A 22,575-nucleotide genomic window follows, 5' to 3' on the forward strand; every position below is an offset into this window, starting at 1 on the left:
AAGGAGATGAGTTATGCTGCTCTCGTTATATGCACATGCAGTTCAACTCTTTGAGTAATTATGCAGAAAGTTTGAAGTTAATAACTCATCTCCTTCTACCTTAGGCCACAAACTTATCAATCATTCCTGCTGTGGACCACTTCTGGAGGTCAAAGATGCCGACTTCTCCAAAGAAGGGATCCGTATGCTCCACGACCGCTGGATTAAGTGTGTAAACGTAGGAAAAATAAATGTGCTAGGTTTTCTAAAATTGACTCCTTCTACTTTAGGCCACAAACTTATCAATCACCCCTCGTATTGCTGAGTTGAGAATTCCTCCATTAAAAACAGATTGCTTTATTCTCTCATTTAAAAGCATCAGTAACTGACTACTGTTACCAATAGCTGACTTATGCTTGCCGACAGCAGCTATACTCCAAGCTCAGGAATTCTGCCCTGCTGGGAACCAAGTGAGCGCAGCTGAAGCAGTCACTCCATGGCCGCAACACTGATGAAGAGTGGGAGAAGAAGCAGCCATTAGGGACGTGGAAATCAGAGAGGGAACGGAGAAACAAAGCAGAAGGTAGGGAAACTGGTGGGGAGGAGGGGTGGAGGGGTGGATAAGAATTGAAAATCAGGAATAGCCAGTCCTGACAGCTATAAGCAACGGGAATGGCGTTTGTAAAAGCATAATCAGGCTACTACAACATCAATGTCAGGGAAATAATGGAACTAATATCAATGTTGCAGAGGGGCCACCTGAATTTTCATATTGTTCTGGATTTTCTGCATGATATAAATTTTGGTGAATTGTAAGCAAATACTCATAGGAACCAATTGATCCAACTCCTGTTGGTAGTTCAAATGCCATAATGATAATGTTATCCTATGCATAAAATGCAACTAGAGCAATGACATGTGAATTGAGGCAAGAAGTAACTGGTCCATTGTTCCAGTGGGGTGGTCTTGCACTGGGACTGATGTAAAATTTAAATGTACTCCTCTTATGTGCAATATACACATATAAGTACAGGCACTATGCTTCCATGATCCATTTATGTGGCTTTTAACTTTTGTAAGTACATTTTAGTTTCATGAATGTTCAATATGCACTTGCACGTTCTGAAGAATTCACAATACGCTTAGAAAAGTGTGCTAAAATTCAGCTCATCTAAATAATAAGTATTAGTTTTCAATCATATGCATTGATTTTAGTAAGACTGAATTTAAGTACATCCAAATCAAGGAACTGTTATTCTCAGGATGTTACCAGAAATTAAATTATTGAGATAATCATTATTGAGTAGTCATTCATTGTAAGCTGTTCTCTCATCAGGAAGTTACTTGTAACAAGTATTGACCTTACTAAATTTTTATTTAAGTAAAGAATAAAATATGGTCAGTTTAAACTCAGTCCATATAAAAAGATATCCACAATAAATGGTAACATTTCTTTATTGACAATACACTAGCATCTAAACAAATATTCCTGCAAACTGGAAATACTAAACAAATAGTACTATAAGATGTACGGAGACATATAAAAACTGCACGAACCATTCATTTCTAAGACGAAATAACAATATTTTACCTGATGCATTCAATTAAGGGTAATGTCATGAGAGCACTGTATAGAAGGTATTGAATGCAATAGATAAACATTCCAGTGTTAAATAAATTTGTATGCTTTACCTTTGTTCAAGTGTATTGATGATCAGGAATGAAAATTTCAGTACAAACAGAAGTGTAGAAAAGTCTTCTATTGCTGCATTTAGAAAATATATTTAAAAAAGGAGGTACTTGGTCCCAAAGTCTGTCATCAATATATTTGAGATCAGTATAAAATCCAGAAGAAATAGGATGTATTGTAATAAAACAATGTCAAAACACGTTTTCACTCAAGGCAATATTATTGTGGCAAATAGAGTTGTCCGTACATCAAGGCCTGAGCAACAATTTCTTCAGATGACAAGTTAATGATAATCAGCTGTCATTCTTTATCCTCGGTGTCTGTATAGTTCGAGAAGTTTTAACATTGTATTTTGAATCCCAGTTATCACTTGCAGTCTGCAGCTTTCTTTCTGTTGTACTTCCTTCAAGTTTATTTCGCTTCTAATTGTAGCAGAATTTAAAGCAAATGTCATAGCAATTCATTTATAAATATGCAATTTTTATACCACCAAAAAGAAAATTAGTAACCTTGTTTATAAGTGTGATAATAATTGTACTCAGTCTTTTCAAAATAAAGAGATTACATACTTCATCTTAAAATAAGTTCTACTTCCAAAATTACATGTAACTATAGTTTTACTATTGTGGTTCATTATATCATCTACAAATTCTGAATTCAAAGTGCCCATTCTTTATCAATTAATCTCTTGATTAATAATTACAGAAGTGGGAAAATTATGTGAAAATATCAAGACAATACGTTAAGACATTTCTAATGACTGTATATAATGACATCATGACTTTATTCATATTGGAGTTCATGATTTTTGTTTAGAATTTATAAGATATGAAGATAATATGTGAATCATACATTCTATAATTCACACTGACTGACATATTAGAAACGACAATGAGAAATCCAAACTACCTGGAGAATAGTCAAGTACTTAAGCAGAGTTAAAGAAACATGAATTACTTGGAATTCCTCAAGTTTTTTTTTCCAAAAGGTTGATCCCTTTTCAGAAACCAAAGCACAAAAGTGAGGCTCATAGATTGACAGATATGATGTTGTGGGCATTAATGAGCTGTGACTGAAAGAAAATTCTAGTTGGGAGCTTAACATCTACAGATACAAATTGTATCAAAAGGACAGGCAGGTAGGCAGAGGGAATGGGGTGGCTCTGTTGGTAAAAAGAAATTAAATCAATTCCTTAAAAAGAAGCGACATAGGATTGGAAGATGTAGAATCCTCAAGGATAGAGTTAAGAAACTGCAAGGGTAAAAAGACCCTGAGAGGAGTTCTAATATGATAGAATTCACCCTGCAGTTTGAGGAGGAAAAGATAAAATCAGATGTATTAGTATTACAATGGAGTAAATGGAATTACAGAAGAATGAGAGAGGAGTTGGCCAAAGCAGCTTGGAAAGGAGACGCCAGCAGGGATGAAAGCAGAACAGCAATAGCTGGAGTTTCTGGGAGCAATTCGGAAGGTGCAGATACATCTCAAATATGAAGTATTCTAAAGGAAGGAGGAGGCAATCGTGGCTGATAAAGGAAGTCAAAAGACAGTATAAAAGCAAAAGAGAGAGCAAAAAAAACAAAGTAGTGGGAAATTAGAGGATTGGAAAACTTGTAAAAACCAATAGAATATAACGAAAAAACCATAAGGAGAGGAAAAAAATGAAATAAGAGGGCAAGCTACCAATAATATAAAAGAGGGTACCAAAAGCCATTTCAAATATATAAAGAGTAAAAGAGAAGTGACAGTAGATAACAGACCATTGGAAAATGACAGTGGAGAGGTAGTAATGGGGAACAAAGAAATGGTGGGTGAACTGAAAAAGTATTTAGCATCAGTCTACATTGTGGAAAACACCAGCAGTATGCCAGAAATTCAAGAGTGTCGAGGGGCAGAAGAGCACGTAGTTGCTATTACTAAAGGCAAGGTGCTTGGTAAGCTGAAAAGTTTTAAGGTAGATGTGTCACCTGGACCAGAAGGACTGCACCCCTGGATTCTGATAGAGTAGCTGAAGAGATTGTGGGTGCATTAGTAACAATCTTCCAAGAATCACTAGATTCTGGAATGGTTCCAAAGAACTGGAAAATTGCAAATGCCTTCCACTCTTAAAGAAGGGAAGGAGGCAGAAGTAAGGAAATTATAGGCCAGTTAGCCTGATTTCAGTGGTTGGTGAAGATGTTGGAGTCTACGATCAAGCATGAAGTTTTGAAGTTCATGGGGGCCCATGATAAGATAGGCCAAAGTTAGCATGGTTTCTTTCAGGGGAAATCTTACCTGACAAATCTTTGAGGAAATAACAGGCAGGATGGATAAAGGAGAGTCAGTGAATGTTGTTTACTTGGATTTTCAGAAGGCCTTTGACAAGGTGCTACACATGAGACTGCTTAACAAGGTAAGAGCCCATGGTATTACAGGAAGATATTAGCATGGATAGAAGATTGGATGCTGGTGACCAGTGGTGATCCACAAGGGTCGGTGCTGGGGCTGCTTCTTTTCATGTCGCTGATCTGGATGATGGAATTGATGGCTTTGTGGCCAAGTTTATGGATGATACAAAGATAGCTAGAGGGGTAGATAGTGTTGAGGAAGTAGAGATGCTGCAGAAGGACTGAGACAAATTGGGAGAATGGGCAACAAACTGCAATATTGTGTAAGAAAATGTATGGTTAGGCACTTTGGTAGAAGGAATAAAGGTGTAGACTATTTTCTAAAAGGAACGAAAATTCAAAAAGCAGAGATGCAAAGGGACTTGGTGAAGGATTCCCTAAAGGTTAACTTGCAGGTCGAGTCAGGATGAGGAATGCAAAAGTAATGTTAGCATTCATTTTGAAAGGACCAGAATATAAGAGCAAGGATATAATGCTTGAATTTAGTGAAGCAGAATCAGCAAAGCTTCATGAAGGAGAAACTGTGCCTACATATTTATTAGGTTTTGAGGAGGTATTGAACAGAATAGAATATAAAAGCAAAGATCTAATGCTGAGGCTTCAAAAGGCATTGGTCAGACCGCACTTGGGAGTATTCTGAGCAGCTTTGAGCCCCTTAATGAAGAAAAGATGTACTGACATTGGAGAGGATCCAGAGGAGGTTCACATGAATGATACTGGTAATGAAAAGGTTATGGTATGAAGAAAGTTTGATGGCTCTGGAGTGGGAAGGAGAACAGCCAGAGGTCATGGTACATAGTGGTACCAATGACATAGGCAGGAAAAGGGAGGAGGTCCTGAAAACAGACTATAGGAAGTTAGGAAAGAAGTGCATGACCTCAAAGGTATTAATCTCAGGATTACTCCCTGTGCCACACAACAGTGAGTATAGGAATAGAATGAGGTGGAGGATAAATGCGTGGCTGAGAGATTGGAGCAGGGGACAGGGATTCAGATTCCTGGATCATTGGGACCTCTTCTAGGGCAGGTGTGACCTGTACAAAAAGGATGGGTTGCACTTGAATCTGAGGGGTCCAATATCCTAGCAGGAAGATTTGCTAAGGCTATTGGGGAGAGTTTAAACTAGAATTGCTGGGGGGTGGGAACTGAAATGAAGTGACAGAGGAAAGGGAGGTTGGCTCACAAATAGAGAAAGCTTGGAGACAGTGCGAAAGGAAGGATAGGCAGGTGATAGAGAAGGGATGCGCTCAGACTGATGGTTTGAGATGTGTCTATTTTAATGCGAGGAGTATTATGAATAAAGCAGATGAGCTTACAGCGTGAATCAGCACTTGGAGCTATGATGTTGTGGCCATTACGGAGACTTGGATGGTGCAGAGGCAGGAATGGCTACTTCAAGTACCAGGCTTTAGATGTTTCAGAAAGGATAAGGAGGGAGGCAAAAGATATGGGGGCATGGCACTGTTGATCAGAGATAATATCACTGCTGCAGAAAAGGAGGAAGTTATGGAGGGGTTGTCTATTGAGTCTCTGTGGATGGAAGTTAGGAATAGGAAGGGGTCAATAACTCTGCTGAGTGTTTTTTATAGACCACCCAATAGTAACAGGGACATTGAGGAGCAGACAGGGCGACAGATTCTGGCAAGGAGTAATAATAACAGGGCTGTTGTGGTGGGAGATTTTAATTTCCCAAATATTGATTGGCATCTCCCTAGAGTGAGGGGTTTAGATGGGGTAGAGTTTGTTAGGTGTGTTCAAGAAGGTTTCTTGACACAATATGTAGATAAGCCTACAAGAGGAGAGGCTGTACTTGATCTGGTATTGGGAAATGAACCTGGTCAGGTATCAGGTCTCTCAGTGGGAGAGCATTTTGGAGATAGTGATCACAATTCTATCTGCTTTACCATAGCATTGGAGAGGAATAGGAACAGACAAGTTAGGGAAACGTTTAATTGGAGTAAGGGGAAATATGAGGCTATCAAGCAGGAACTTGGAAGCATAAATTGGAAACATATGTATGTTCTCAGGAAACATACGGAAGAAATGTGGCAAATATACAAGGGATATTTGTGTGGGGTTCTGAGTCGGCACGTTCCAATGAGACATGGAAAGGATGGTAGGGTACAAGATCCGTGGTGTACAAAGGCTGTTGTAAGTCTAGTCAAGAAGAAAAGAAGAGCTTACGAAAGGTTCAAAAAACAAGGTAATGATAGGAATCTAGAAGATTATAAGGCTAGCAGGAAGGAGTTTAAGAATGAAATTAGGAGAGCCAGAAGGAGCAATGAGAAGGCCTTGGCGGACAGGATTAAGGAAAACCCCGAGGCATTCTACAAGTATGTGAAGGGCAAGAGGATAAGAGATGAGAGAATAGGACCAATCAAGTGTGACAGTGGAAAAGTGTGTATGGAACCGGAGGAAATAGGGAAGGTACTTAATGAATACTTTGCTTCAGTATTCACTATGGAAAGGATCTTGGCGATCGTAGGGATGACTTGCAGTGGACTGAAAAGCTTGAGCATGTAGATATTAACGAAGAGGATGTGCTGGAGCTTTTGGAAAGCATCAAGCTGGATAAGTCACCGGGACTGGGCAGGATGTACCCCAGGCTACTGTGGGAAGTGAGGGAGGAGATTGCTGAGCCTCTGACAATGATCTTTGCATCATCAATGAGGACGGGAGATGTTCCAGAGGATTGAAGGGTTGCGGATGTTGTTCCCTTATTCAAGAAAGGGAGTAGGGATTGCCCAGGAAATTATAGGCCAGAGAGTCTTACTTCAGTGGTTGGTAAGTTGATGGAGAAGATCCTGAGAGGCAGGACTTATGAACATTTGGAGAGGCATAATATGATTAGGAATAGTCAGCATGGCTTTGTCAAAGGTAGGTCATGCCTTACGAGCATGATTGAATTTTTTGAGGATGTGACTAAACACATTGATGAAGGTAGAGTCGTAGATGCAGTGTATATGGATTTTAGCAAGGCATTTAACAAGGTACCCCATGCAAGGCTTATTGAGAAAGTAAGGAGGTATGGGATCCAAGGGGACATTGCTTTGTGGATCCAGAACTGGCTTGCCCACAGACAGGTTATATTCTGCATGGTGGTTGGTGACCAGTGGTGCGCCTCAGGGATCTGTTCTGGGACCACTACTCTTCGTGCGATATAAGTGACCTGGATGAGGAAGTGGAGGGATGGGTTAGTAAATTTGCTGATGACACAAAGGTTGGGGGTGTTGTGGATAGTGTGGAAGGCTGTCAGAGGTTACAATGGGACATTGATAGGATGCAAAACTGGGCTGAGAAGTGACAGATGGAGTTCAACCCAGATAAGTGTGAGGTGGTTCATTTTGGTAGGTCAAATATGATGACAGAATATAACATTAGTAGTTACTCTTGGCAATGTGGAGGATCAGAGGGATCTTGGGGTCCGAGTCTATAGGACACTCAAAGCTGCTACGCAGGTTAACTCTGTGGTTAAGAAGCCATACGGTGCATTGGCCTTCATCAATCGTGGGATTGAGTTTAAGAGCCGAGAGGTAATGTTGCAGCTATACAGGACCCTGGTCAGACCCCACTTGGAGTACTGTGCTCAACTCTGGTCACCTCACTACAGGAAGGACGTGGAAACTATAGAAAGGGTGCAGAAGAGATTTACAAGGATGTTGCCTGGTTTGGGGAGCATGCCTTATGAGAATAGGTTGAGTGAACTCGGCCTTTTCTCCTTAGAGCGACGGAGGATGAGAGGTGACTTGATAGAGGTGTATAAGATAATGAGAGGCATTGATCATGTGGATAGTCAGAGGCTTTTCCCCAGGGCTGAAATGGCTAGCACGAGAAGGCATAGTTTTAAGGTGCTTGGAAGTAGGTACAGAGGAGATGTCAGGGGTAAGTTTTTTTATGCAGAGAGTGGTGAGTGCGTGGAATGGGCTGCCAGTGGCAGCGGTGGAGGCAGAAACGACAGGGTCTTTTAAGAGACTCCTAGATGGCTACATAGAGCTTAGAAGAATAGAGAGCTATGGGTAAAGCCTAGGTAGTTCTAAGGTGGGGACATGTTCGGCACAGCTTTGTGGGCCAAAGGGCCTGTATTGTGCTGTAGGTTTTCTATGTTTCTGTGTTCTACGCAACCCAAGATTACTAACAAAGTACCAGGAAATTCTGTAATTCTAAATAATAAAAACCTTCTGAGAGGGGTGGAGGAACATTGGGCCATTGTAATGGATGGATGTCCACACATCAGTTAGGTAGCAGGTCAGCTAATAAAGTGATTAAAAAAGCATACAGAATGGTTTATTATCCAAAGGATGGAGTCTTAGAGCAAGAAAGTTTTGCTAGGACAGTACACTAGTTAGGTCATTGGTTGAGTGCTACAGATAGTTTTGATCTACACTTTATGGGAAAAAGATGTAGAGAAAATTCAAATGGATTTTGTCACTGCTGGAAAATTGTAGCTGTGAATAAAGACTGGATAAGCCAATATGCTTTCATTTGGAATGGGAAGGTGAAGGAAAGCTTAATTGATATGTAGAAAAGTATAAGTGGTCTAAACAGGAATGCTGTTTTTTTATTAGATGAATGAAAAAAATCAGAGGGGTAAGTTTAAAGTAATTGGTTGGAGGTTTAGAGGCAAGTTGCGGACAGTGGCTGGCCATATGACTGGACCTCTCATTGCCTGAAAAGTGACTGAGACAGAGAACCTTATCGCATTTAAACAGCTATTTGGTTAAAGAGTTGTGAGTTAATTTTGGAAGTGGGATGTGTGAGAATTAGACTGAATAGCACTTTTTCTTTTTTGTTGTAAGTTTTATATAATTCTTTGATTCTGTGGAGAATTAGAAAGTACAGGCCAAAGTTCCTAACTTGTGTCTTCATCCAGTAAGCTATGTTCTTCCAATCATATAATCAGATTCAGGTACATTCTCCAGTGCTGAGAGTATTTTCTTCACTATTACACAGTGTGACTTTCAAAATATACTATTAATGATTTTTATAAAACTTACTTGATTCAATGGTGCAGATGATCCACGAGGACCGTGAGCATCTGAGGCACGGGTCACAGGCAGTGGGGGCACAAGGTCTGTTCTAGAACTGAAAACAAATGGATATGTTTGCTCTCTTATAACTTTATATTCTGAGGCACTAAAATTTGCATTAAACAATAATCAAACCAGTTTTATTTACTTAACCACAAAAACTATTTTTGCAGAACGCATCATATAGTGCCTATGAAAAGTATTTACTCGCGCCCACCCCAGAAGTTTTCATGTTTTATTGTTTTACAACATTGAATCACCATGGATTTAATTCGGCTTTTTTGACACTGATCAACAGAAAAAGACTTCCACGTCAAATTTTCCTGTAATATTGACACAACATATTCCTCTGTCTGCTATCTAACTGTGACATTATAAACAAATTGATCAGTTCAGATTGTACTTTAAAACCAAAGGAATGTCATTAAGAATACATTTTTATTATTTCTAGGCTATAGGTTTGGAAGGCTGTGCAGTGGCTACTGAGATCTACATAAATGAACACTGAATGAAGGGAAAGAGTCTCTATCTTGTGACCTGATAGAAATGGTTTCAGACAGCTTAAAATCAGTTCATGCTATGCATGGACTCAGCAATAAATTTGCCATTTAACTTACCATTAATATAACAATCATTCAGAGATTGCCTTTGAAAATAGAAATGTCTTAAGCTAATGCTTTAAGTACACTTTAAAAATTAAATCTGACTACATTGTGAAGGCTAAATAATAAGAGCTTTATTCTACATGCAAATATATTTCATCTCACTTAGATGCACTTTCTGCTAACTGGCTATTAAGTTTAAAGACAAGATATTGGGCCAGAACCTCCTGATAATTACAGAGAGACTGTACAAACCCCTCACAGAGACTCACAGAGAGACCGTACAAGCCCCTCACAGAGAGACCGTACAAACTCCTCACAGAGAGACCATACAAAACCCCTTACAGGCAGTCACAAAGAGACTGTACAAACCCCTCACAGAGAGACCATACAAACCCCTTACATGCAGTCACAGAGACCGTATAAACCCCTTACAGGCAGTCACAGAGAGACCGTAAAACTCCTTACAGGCAGTCACAGAGGGACCGTACAAGCCCCTCATAGAGAGTCCGTACAAACTTCTTACAGGCAGTGGTGGGAATTGAACTCAGATTGCCTGTACTGTAAAGCATTGTGCTAACCACAATGCCACCGTGCCACGCCAAAATTATGGGGAACTGACAAAGAAGAGGAGTTGAAGCCAGCATGCATCAGCCATGATTATACTGAATGGTGGGGCAGGTTTGAGGGGACAGAGGGCTGACTGCTACTCTTATTTTCTTATGTATTTATAGTCATGATTTCTAAGCAATACAGAGTTAGGTGCAGAGAACCACATTATGCAATTTAACAAGATAAACAGCTTTGAGCACAGTTATAACTTTCAGGGGATCATAGATAGTATGGAAAGGTGCAGAGAGATTTTAAAGAGATCTGTAATGCTGTGATGTCCTTTGGAAGGGGTGTTTTTGACAGTGAGTACACTATACATGATCCCATTTTGACAAAGTACAAGCGATCAACAAGACCCTGATGGCCCGTAACAGAGACAAAGTTATTTATGGTGTGGCCTAAAAAACCACAAGAATTTCTTGTTATTTAAGAAATATAAACATAGAATAGAGATGTTTGATTTCTGTTCATCATAGAATAGAGCCAAATGCAGATCATGTTAAAACTTCCTAGATCGTTAGTTAAAGATCAACTGCAATATTGTGAACCATGATTCAGGAAAAATAAAAATGCTTGAAATAGGAGATAGAGGAGGTTACCCAGGTAAGAGACTGAAATGAGAAGGGAATGAAACAGACAGAACTCTGTTAATTGTAACAGTGAAGGTTAAGGTGACCTTATGGAGATTTGCAAGAAGTTGAGAGATTATGATAGAGTATGTAAGAGGACAAATTATTACTTTTATGAAATAAGCCGAGTAATCTGTAGGCAATGCCCACAGCTTAAATTATTGTTGGCATAAAATCCAGTGAGAGATAAGAAGAATTTGTTTTAAAGTCGTGGAGTAATATTGCAGAGCAACAGGCCTTTCAGCCCAACTCATCCATGCTGACCAAGGTGGCCACCTAAGCTAGTTCCACTTGTCTGTTTTTAGCCCATATCATCATCAGGGATTCCCACCATGCATGAAGACCCACACTTCAAGGTTCAACAACAGCTTCTCTTCCTCTTCATTTTGGTTCTTGAACTGACCTAAAGTTTCAGACGATATTTATTTTTTTCTCTCAACTTGCACTAGTACGATGTTTATTTTGTTATGTATGTTACGTACAATATATGTTAATTTAACTTTATATTTGTCATCTTTGTAGTGTACTGTGCTGGTACTACTGAAATAAAGCTAATTTTTCACAGCATTTATACCTGCGTATGCACGTCTGTGATAATAAGTTTGAACCTGAACTTAAACTCCCTGTCCATGTTATCTGTACAAATGTCTTTTACATTTTATTATTGTCACTGCCTCAACCACATCTTCTGGCAGTTCGCTCTATTTACATACCACCCGAATTTTACACATCTCTAAGGTCAACTCCCCAGTCTCCTATGCTCCCAGAAATAAAGTCCTAGCCTGCCCAATATTTCCCTGTAATTCAGGATCTTGAGCCTTGTTAACACTCTTGCACTCTTTCCAGTCTTCCTTGCACTCTTTCCAGTCTAAAATGATGCCTTTGTACCCGCCCCAACCACTTCAACTGGCAGCTCATTTCATATACTCATCATCCTCTGTGTGGAAAAAGTTGCTGTTAGGTACCCTTTTAAATTTTGCCCTCTCACCCTAAACCTATGCCCCCTAATTTTGGATGTTCCTACGCTGGGGAAAACACTTATCATCCATCTTATCTATGCCTCTGTCCTGTGAGGGACGTACCTTATTCTGCTTCTGTTGTGATTGGTTAGTTTAGAAACTGCAGCTGCTTTTCCCATTGGTTAACTGCCTGGTGTCCAGTTTCAAATATCCTGGGTATAGAGAGAGCACGTGTGGGTGGTTCTGTCTCTCTCCCTTTGTTTTAGCCAAGTGGTGGACATGACCATTGGGAAGTTATGCTCTGTGCGCACTTTTAGCCAAGTAAATTTGTTGAATATTCAGCTTTGTAGTCTCTGTAACTTAGGGAACATAAATGTTTGGTCACATTTTTACTGTTTGTAAATAAATAATGAATATACCTATTCGCAAAGACTGCTTTCTGTCTCACTAGATCTGCGAACCTGATTCAACATTATAGCCTCTCATAATTTCAAAGGAATAAAGACTTAGGCTGGCCAATCCCTCCTTGTAATTCAGGCCTTCCAGCCCTGGCAACATTCTTCTAAACCTTCTTTGCACTCTTTCCAGTTTAACCACATCTTTCCCATAACAGACTCTACTCAGTATGCCAAATGGTCTAATTCTGCATCTATGTCTTATGGTCTAACAGGGTGACTAAAACTGTGGATAGTACTCCAAGTGTGGCCTCCCCAAAGACTTACTCAACCACAAGATCCCAGCATATGAATACAATCATAAGGAAAACAAGCAGGAGGTTAAGGAGATTATCAGAGTATGCAGTGACAAGCTACAGATGCACTGTTGAAAGTATCCTTACTGGTTGCATCATAGTCTGAAAAGCAGCTCCATCTCAATACATAGTAAGGCTGCAAATACCTCCACTCAGATAATATGAACGTTCTTCAAAATATCTCCACTTGCTTTACCTTGTCTCCTGAGCAAACATTATTTTCTCCTCAGTAAACACTTAAGAGAATTTAGTAACATTCCCCTATCTCCTATGGCTCAAAACATGGGTACCCTGTTGATCCAAGGGTACTTATTCTCTCTCTAGGCACCGTTTTACTCTTAATATATCTAAAGATAGGGACTTTTCTTAATTTTACCTGCTAGAGCCATTTGATACACTCTCTTTGCCCTCCTGATTTCCCTCACAAGTGTATTCTTAACTTTTTATAGTCATCAAGGGATTCATTTATCATAGACCTCATAAACCCAATATATGCTTCTTTCTTTTTCTTGACTGGAGCCTCAATATCTGACTAATATTCCGTATTCAAAAGTATCTGATTACTCCCATGGAGCTTCAGGTAGAATAAGAATGTTGCTTCTCCATAATACTGTGTTGTTGACTGCAAGTATGTTGTTTGGTGGCGGGTAGCTCTGAAAGGTCCAAATGAAAATGCTTCATATGATCTTTCACACAACTCAGTAAACTTATTTGAGCTAAGAGATACAATTATGGATTCAAACATACATACTTTACTTCTGACAGAACAGATCGTTCACCATCGGAACACTGAGAGCGACGATACTGTCGAAAACTTCGAGGTGAGTGTGAATGCCTGATTCGTATCGGGTTACCTTGAGTCCTGGAGACAGAAAATTTTGAAATTATTTGAGAAATAGAAACCAACACAAATGGAAAAAAAAATGTCTTAGGGTTTCTTTTTGGTAAATTATGATTGCATTGGGTGACATTTAACCTTGCATATTTGTCAGACTAAGTTAAAGTGTTACACTTCTCTTCCTAATTTCTTGTTTCCTTCTCGTAGTGCTTCACGCAGGAATAGTTCCAGAGGAGTTTATCGGCTCTCCAGTGCATCCCTTTTGGGACAAATTTGCAAGTGCAAGTCTATTCTTAGCTAGTCACTCAATTGCAAAATTTCCACGGCATGATCTATTGATCAACAAAGATATTACACCCATGTTCGTTGCAAAGATTGGATTAACAGTACAGGTAACATCTGATCCTGGAACATAGCTGAGGATTGCTGAATGTGTAATTCAAGATTCTGGAAAGAATACATCAGACATTGAATAAAGCACCAATTACCTACCAAATTCAAGACCAATTTGAGATTATTATTGCAGTATCCCAGCTACTTCCAACGGATGGACTATAAACACATTTGATGTTTTTGATTATATCTTCCTATATAGACCAGTGCAAAAAACAGTTCAAAATTTTTATGAAGCATGTGGCCTGAAAATGAGCTTTAATTAACTCCATCTGGACAAACACAGCCACTAAAATGAGGACAGAATTTCCATAATTAGGACATCTTGGGAACAAGTAATTTATGTTCATTTGAATATCTACCAATTGCAAGTAAACGAAGCAAGCATTTGCTTTCAATAATTGAATGATTTATCTAGTTTTGCTCACCTCTATAGCAACCAGCACACTTCATTTTGCATCTTAATTTTCCAAAGCACCATGCTTTTTGATTTTTCTTTATAATTCATTTAATATCTAATTTCAGGTGCGTTTTAAGAAGATGATATCAGAAAGATCAAATCTCAATTACTAATCAGAAAAGACCTTGAGGTTTAGTAAACATAATGACTTCAATGAAACAAAATGTTACTAATCCAATATTAAGCACACTGTAAAATCATTTTCTGATCAAAATTGTTTGGACAACATAATTATGCCTGTTTGTAACGATCAATAACATAAAATAAAGCACAGAAAAAGAAAAGCAAGTACATCAGGGTATAATAGCTGAATGAACCTACTCTACTTTGGTGTATGGTATCTCTTTCAGCTCTTCCTCTGTTAAACCAATTGGATCCACCAATTCCCGCCTAGAAAATGGAATTCAAAGAAAATATGATGTATTATAATAACAATGCAAATGAAATTACACTTCAGCATCAGGATTTGTGTAGGAAAAAATGGGTGACGTTATGTTCTACTTTTCCTGTATCTTTTTCCATCACATCCCCAAACAGCTTCTCCTGGACATTTCAGAGGCTAACACAAAATAATACAGACTTTGGAATCTGGAGCAAAAAGCAAGCTGCTGGATAAACTCAAAAAGTCAGGCAGTGGAGGGACAACCGAGATTTTGAGAGGAGACCTTCGTATGGACTTTAGATTCTGCTCCTTTTTCCTGGTCTCAACTGAATCTATTTGAATGTGGCGCAGTATAGCAAAAGATATCTGAATGTCAAAAATAGTGGAAGTCTGAGGGGTCTTCACTCTGAAATGTTAGTTCTGCTTCTCTTTCTGATGCTGTTCAGTGTTTACAGCTTTTCTCTTTTCATATGTATAGCAAAAACCACTTGCTTCCTTCAAATATGCACAGCATACACAAGCAGTTCTAATTGCAGAAATAGCAGTACTCATGTAGGAAGTCCAGAATCTCCACAGACACATCTCTGCAGCCACCCAGGGGAGGAGATGTTGGAGGCAGCATCCATGCTGTGTTGGGGGCTGGCCCCTCCCAGCGGTGTCACTCTCCAGTGTCTGGTCGGTGGAAGACAAGTTTGATTGCATTCATCAGCAATTGCACTAAAGCTTGACGATTGATCTCCTGCATGCTTGTTCTTCCAGAAATGTGGCTCCAGGATAACATCCCATTTACCACGCAGTGTGTGCATTTTTGAAGAAAGAGAGAATGCCAGGAGAGGCATCATTCCTGTAAGAAGTTAAGTGAGAACATCTTCTGTTCTTTGAAATTCAAGAGCGAATAGCCTGTTTGCGTAATATTTCCTCACAAGACCCCATTCCAGGAATTTATCAGGTACACTATCACTGCTCCCCCTCAATCCACATCCAAGGAGGCCATCATGTACTTAATATTCTAGATCTGGTGTCCTTTATCGAGAGCACCTGGCTCTCAGGGACTTGGGCTATATTTTTTCTGTCCATATGTTTCCTGCTATATTTGCCTTGTGCTATGTGTGACTGCTGGTGCTGTGTTATGCACCTTGGCCCTAGAGGGACGCTGCTTCATTTAGTTGTATTCATGAGTATTCACGTATAGATGAGTGATAATTAAACTTGAATTTGACTAGGAACAGAGTGGATGGGTAGAACCTGGGCATGAACCTGCAGCTATTAGAGCCACAAACCCAACAACTTCCATTCTAACTTCCAGCCTCCCCATTCCCAAGGTGAACATAAGGAGATAAAGCAGCAATGCAGATCCACATGCCCTCAGCTTCTCTACATTATAATAAGATGATAGGTGATCTTTTATCTTAGCATTATTCTCCTGTATAAACTCCACGTTCCTCAAATCCCTCAAAAGTCCAAACATCTATTAAATTCTGAATTGAATATGCTCAATGACTGAATGTTTTGGGTAGAAAATTCCATTTTTTCTCATCTCTGTCTTGAATAGCTGATATCTTATTTTGAGACAAATGCTGTAAATACTCAACAGAAAACAGCATTTATGAAGAAAACGAGAATACCAGCAGAGGCATCATTCCGGTAAAAATTTAAGTAAAAATACCTTCCATTCTTTGAAATTCAAGACAGCATAGCTTGTTTGCTTAATTTTTCCTCATAGGAGAATACCCTATTCCAGGAATTTATCAGGTAGACTATCACTACTCTCCCTCAATCACTAGTTTATTCTTCCATACACAGAGAGGCCATTGCGTACACAATATTTCAGATCTGGTGTCCTAATCACATCCTCTGTTGGAAGTGTATCCCTCTGTGCTGGGAAGATAATATCTGGAAACAATATATCAACACTTATTTTCTTGCCTGTTCTCATTCATCCTCTTATATTTGCCTGTACAGGCAGATCAATTGTGATTAAAGAGCCATCACCACTTACTTGCAAGACACCCGCATTATATCTGGATCCCAAAAGGGGGAATTTGTAGAATGCCTACAAAATGGCATTTTAGAACAGCTCATGGTTAGCCCACGAGGGAATCAGCTTTTCAGGATTGGGTGTTGTGCAATGAACTGGAATTGATTACAGCGTTTAAGGTAAAGGAACCCTTAGGGGAAAGTGATCATATTATGATCAAATTCACCCTGTAATTTGAGAAGGAGAAGCTAAAGTGAGATGTGTCAATATTACAGTGGAGTAAAGAGAGAGGAGCTGACCAAAATAGATTGTAAAGGGAACACTAGCAGAGATGACAGCAGAGCAGCAATGGCTGTAGTTTCCGGGAGCAATTCAGAAGGCATAGGATAAACACATCCCAAGGAAGAAGTAATATCCTAAAGACAGAATAATGCAACCATGGCTGACACGGGAAGTCAAAGCCAACAGAGAGAGAGCATATAATAGAGCAAAACTTAATGGGAAGTTAGAAGATTGGAAAGCTTTTAAAAACCAACAGAAGGCAACTAAAAAAGTCAATAAGAATGTAATGATAGAACACAAAAATAAGCTAGCCAATAATATTAAAGAGGATACCAAAAGTTTCTTTAGATACATAAAGTGTTAAAGAGAGGCAAGAGTGGATATTGGACCACTGGAAAACAATGGACCGCTGGAACTAGGTACCACAGTCTCAAAATAAGAGGACAAATAAGAAGAAATGTTTTCACCTTGAAGATGATGAACCTTTAGACTTTCCCATAGTGAAAAGGTCTGTAAAGACTCAAATGTTGAGTATATTCAAGACAGAGATAGACTCCCTGGAAAATTAAAAATTATTTGATTTGTTGCTGATCTAGATCAGGGGTCCCCAACCTTTTTTGCACTGCGGACCGATTGAATATTGACAATATTCTTGAGGACCGGCTGACTGGGGGGGGGGGTGCGGTGTTCGAGTACAGGTAAACTCACCTCAACACGTCTTTTACAGTTAGGGTTGCCAACTTTCTCACTTCCAAATAGGGGACAAAAGTAGCAATCAAATCCTGGGACATTTTACCCCAGGAAAGACTACCATGACCATGAAGCCTTGCGTGGGCACCTGTGTGCACATGCGTGATGTGCGCATGCGCGTATGTGCCGAATTTTTTTCCCACAAGTCGGTTTTGCCTTCATCTTCCCGACTATACTGTACATACATTATTTCTACTTTATATAGGCTGTGTATTTATCATATCATTCCTGCTTTTACTGTGTGTAAGTGTTATTTATTTTCAGTTTTGTGTGTTATTTGGTATGATTTTGTAGGTTATTTTTTGGGTCTGGGAAAGCTCAAAAATTTTTCCCATATAAATTAATGGTAATTGCTTCTTCGCTTAACGCCATTTCAGCACGAAAGGTTTCACAGAAACGCTCTACCTTAGCGGGGGAAATACGGGACAAACCAATTTAGACCAATAATCGGGATTTCCCGGCAAATACAGGACAGTTGGCAACCCTATGTTCAAGTTCAACAGTGCATGACAGGGAATGAGGAAAGGTGCAGCTGACTCATATCGTTTCCTCACGGCCTGGTACTGGTCCGCGGCCCGGTAGTTGGGGACCACTGATAGATCACACGATGTGCTTCCAAGCCCATCAAACCTGCACACATGGGGCAAGGCAGAGTCACCTGCATGCCCACTGTGCTCCAAGTGAGGAACCCTGGAGCACATCCTCAGCGGCTGTGCAAGGGCACTTGGTGAGGGATGGATCATACCTCCACCTGTACAGGTCCTGAAGACCATCGCTGAAGCCGTCAGCGCAGGAGTTGAGTGGACGAAGTGGTCCCGACCCTCCAAGCAGACCATTGCCTTTGTCAGAGCTGGCGAGCAGCCAATACCTGCCAAAAGAACATCTGCAGGCATTCTGACCTCTGCAAGGGACTGGCAGCTGTTGGTGGACCTCGAAGGGCAGCTGAAGTTCCCCAACCATATCGCAGCCACCACCCTGCGATCAGACATTGTCCTAGTGTCTGAGTCTACTAAGCAAGTGGTGCTGCTGGAGCTGACAGTCCCATGGGAAGATAGCTTGGAGGAGGCCTTTGAAAGGAAGCTCTCCAAGTACGCAGGACTGGTCAGGAACTGTCAGCAGGCTGGATGGAGAGTGAGGTGTCTCCCAGTGGAGGTTGGTTGTAGGGGATTTGTAGCCCGTTCTTTAGCTAAAGCCTTCGGCATTTTGGCATTGAAGGAGAGAGGAAGAGGAGAGCCATCCGCAGTACCACCGATGCAGCTGAGAGGGCCTCAAGATGGCTGTGGCTCAAAAGAGGGGAGCCATGGAGTCATAAGAAGCTAGCCATCTGGACACAAGCTGGGGTTTGATCAGCCCCGGCTGGGTCACCTGGAGGAGGCTGTATGATGTTGAAAGACCCGAAACACCCGATGATTCCAGGAATATCACTGAAGATGTGTCCAGAAGCATCAGTAGATGTATGTACACAGCATTCTTGCCACCCTCTTTATATTAAAAACTCTATTCAGCTAGCTATTGTGTCATTTAAGAGATTAAAAAACATGCTGCATTATGCTGAGAAATAACCAGAGTGCCTTTGTACTTCACAATGAATATACCATTTCCCAATTTTAATTGCTTGACCTTAATTTTATAATTCACTTTTTGTGAAATAATAAGCTTGATTTGCATTAACAATGTTATCACTTGATTGTTACGTGTTGAAATGATTCAGCTTCTTCCAAAAATTAAAATCCGTTCACAGCAGATTTCATTATTAGATCATGGGCAGTTTAGTTCTCCTTTGAACTAAATTGTGATTTAACCTCTTCAGCTCATTGGATGATTGCATTTCTTACCTTAATGGCTGGAAGATCCATTTTGCTGAATTGGAAAGAGATTAACCCTCCTACTATATTTCACTGGTTTTCACCAACTATGTTGTGTTTAAATTTGGAAGAAATTAGAAGTGTGGTTTATGACCCTTCCATTAAATTTGAAAAAACTTGGAAGCCATTTATTCAGCATTTTCATATGATGTAATTTGACCATTTCCAAACTTATTTTACTTCTCTGTAGTGTTGGTTGAGCGGAACGGAGTCGTCAACACCAAGGTTTTCTTTTCTCCCATTTTTTACAATGTTAAAACAGCCCAGGTCTTTTTAGGAAGAAGTACAGTCGACGTCTCGGCCTGAAACATCAACTGTACCTCTTCCTAGAGATGCTGCCTGGCCTGCTGCGTTCACCAGCAACTTTGATGTGTGTTGCTCGAATTTCCAGCATCTGCAGAATTCCTCGTGTCCAGGTCCTTTTTTTTAGTTTAGTTGATTAATTCTGTTTAGATTAGTTTTTTTTTGAGGGTTTTTTTTTATTATTATTTTTTTCTTTTTTCATGATTTTTGTCCAGATTTTTTTTTTGTTCTGCTTTATTCATTGGTATCCTATATGATTAGGAGTTTTGTCAATTAAGTACTATTTGGTTCTATGATTACTCATGTTAAGTATAACAATGTATTCCCAATAACTTTGTACTATTATTATGTTATGTTTATATTTTATGAAACTAATAAAAAGATTGAAAAAGAAAGAAAAAGAACTAAATTGTGAATTGATCAGCATATCTTTACGGATTATGCTATAAAGTTAACTACATTTTAACATCGCATTCCACATGGCGTGTACGTTACATTCTTCCAGTTAGTTTTACATATAGAGATAAAAGACATGGGTAACCACTTGAAGCAAAATTAGAAATGGATGTTCTGTGCATTAGTGTGCACAAACATCAGTTAACCTGTTTTTATTTTAATATTATTATAATTAATTTTTCAATCCAGAATTCCAATGCAAATTGTTGATGTAAACTAATCGGTGGTTAATCGATCTTGTCCCAAATCTGAAATCTTAATGTCCATATCTGAGAAGCAGAGGATATATCAAGAGACTGTAGAAATATGTGATTGTGATCATAAGCAGGAAAAGAGACAAGTTCGACAAAATTATTGGGAAGGTTCTCAACCACCTTTCCCAGCCTTGAGGCACAGTTTAGATTCCATGCACACAGAGGCACAGTATGTGTGATCTTCACCATGCAACAACTCTCAGAAAACCGTAGGGAGGAGCAGCAAATGCACAAGGAATAGTCACTAAAGCTTTTGATTCCATCAGGTAGAATGGGCTGTATAACAATCTCCTCAAATTCAGCTCGCCACAGAAACTCTTAACCATTTTACCTTGGTTTCTTATCAGCATGCAAACAATATTCCTAATCAATGGATCTATGACAGCACCAATTTCAGTGAAGAACTATGACAATCAAAGCTGTAGCTTTGCCCTACAGTATTCTCAGTCTATCTTACTGCAATTTTATAGCTCGCTTCCAACAAACTTCCCATAGGATTGCAGTTAATCTTCTAAAATAATGAAAGGTTGTTCAGACTGTCCCATCTACACTCCAGAACCAAGATCACCTAGTATTTGTGCTGCAATATGCATACAACATCTGCATTTGCACATGCTCAGAATTCCTAGCCATTTATTCATTTAAGCATACATTAAGATAGGCTTGATATTCAACATCCACAAGAAAAAGATACTTTCCCACTCTGCCCCTTCTGCACAACACCCCCCTCTGTTGGCTTACTTAATAAAATTATTACCTTCTCATGGTTTAGCTTTTCCTATGCTTGCTTATAACTTCTGTAATCACCTATATGTGTGTAAGTGTGGTACATTGTTCAGTGAATTTTCAGTAATTGTAGTATAGTTGCTGTAATTTTCTAGACGTTTCTCTGCAACCTTGTTACGCCAATGAAATCTGACAATTTCACAGGTTATCTGTTATCAGTGGAATGTCATTATCTGTCTTGCTTGTATAAAATCACAACTTTGTGTGACGATATCCTAAGTTATTCATTATGGACCGTGCTTTTAAAAAGAGAGAGAGAGCGTGCAGCTGTACAGCACAAACAACATGTATTGAGAGAGAGAGAGAGAGAGAGAGAGAGAGAGAGAGAGAGAGAGAGAGAGAGAGGCGAAGACTGCTCACAGTTGTTTGGGATTTCTGCAAGGACACTGCCAGCTTCTGAGTTCCTACAGAGAGAGAAGAGAGGAGCTACTTGATGGACAACTGGTGTCCAGCACAGCAGTACTTAAACCAGCGTAATTGCTTGTTTCACAGGACACGCAGATGCAGTAAGGTGTGGTGAAGTTACCACTATTCTGTTCAGGTGCCCACAAGTGTGGGACTGAGAATCGATTGAGGGGGATCGATCTGTGATTATTAGTGCGTGAAAGAGCGACCCTATGGAGTCTACCGGTGTGTCTAACCTTTGCCTGGGTTGGTAGACTATCACTAAGTTGGTCAAGTTTGGCTAATTTGGAAGTTTCGGAGGACAACAGGAAGAATCGATGGCATCGGCTTACTCGGATAACCACAACACCTCTCTCTCTCTCCATCACTACTCAACTCAATTCCCACGAACTGAACTGATTTCATTACCCATCATCGTAAGACTGTATCCATTTATCCCCTAGGCTTGAAGAAGCTTGGTTTTTATATTTCCACACTTATATATGCATGAACTTTGCTAACCTGTTTGATATATCTGAATTTATATTACTGTATTGCATAGTTACTAATAAATAGCATTCATTAACAGCAATACCAGACTCCAAGGTGTTTTCCATTTCTGCTGGTTCTTTAACCTGTCACGGGGTACGTGACATTTGTTCCTTGCTTTTCTGGCTTTTTTTTTGTTGTTTTTTGGTTCTTCCTCTTCCTTAAAGTAAAGTTGGTTACCATTATTTCATTGTTCTGAACACCTAATAAAATTGTTGTAACCACCAAATTTTATGCTTCATTCTTGACTTCTCAAGTT

The 22,575-nt window shown here is 39.6% G+C and overlaps 1 protein-coding gene across 9 annotated transcripts in view; it reads right to left on the reverse strand.

Moving 5' to 3' along the window:
* Positions 1-1,428: 1,428 nt before the first annotated feature.
* The window catches only part of epb41l4a (erythrocyte membrane protein band 4.1 like 4A), a 237,866-nt gene continuing 216,719 nt past the window's right edge, over positions 1,429-22,575 (reverse strand). For all 9 annotated transcript variants that reach the window (XM_072281061.1, XM_072281063.1, XM_072281068.1 and 6 more), the window contains 4 exons: positions 14,649-14,717; positions 13,388-13,498; positions 9,051-9,138; positions 1,429-2,091 (listed from right to left, as the gene is read on the reverse strand). In XM_072281061.1, the coding sequence (XP_072137162.1) occupies positions 1,963-2,091; positions 9,051-9,138; positions 13,388-13,498; positions 14,649-14,717 (397 nt within the window). In that variant the 3' untranslated portion in view covers positions 1,429-1,962. The remainder of the gene's footprint in view (positions 2,092-9,050; positions 9,139-13,387; positions 13,499-14,648; positions 14,718-22,575) is intronic.

This window comes from Mobula birostris, chromosome 17, assembly GCF_030028105.1.
Source record: "Mobula birostris isolate sMobBir1 chromosome 17, sMobBir1.hap1, whole genome shotgun sequence".
Lineage (NCBI taxonomy): Eukaryota > Metazoa > Chordata > Chondrichthyes > Myliobatiformes > Myliobatidae > Mobula > Mobula birostris.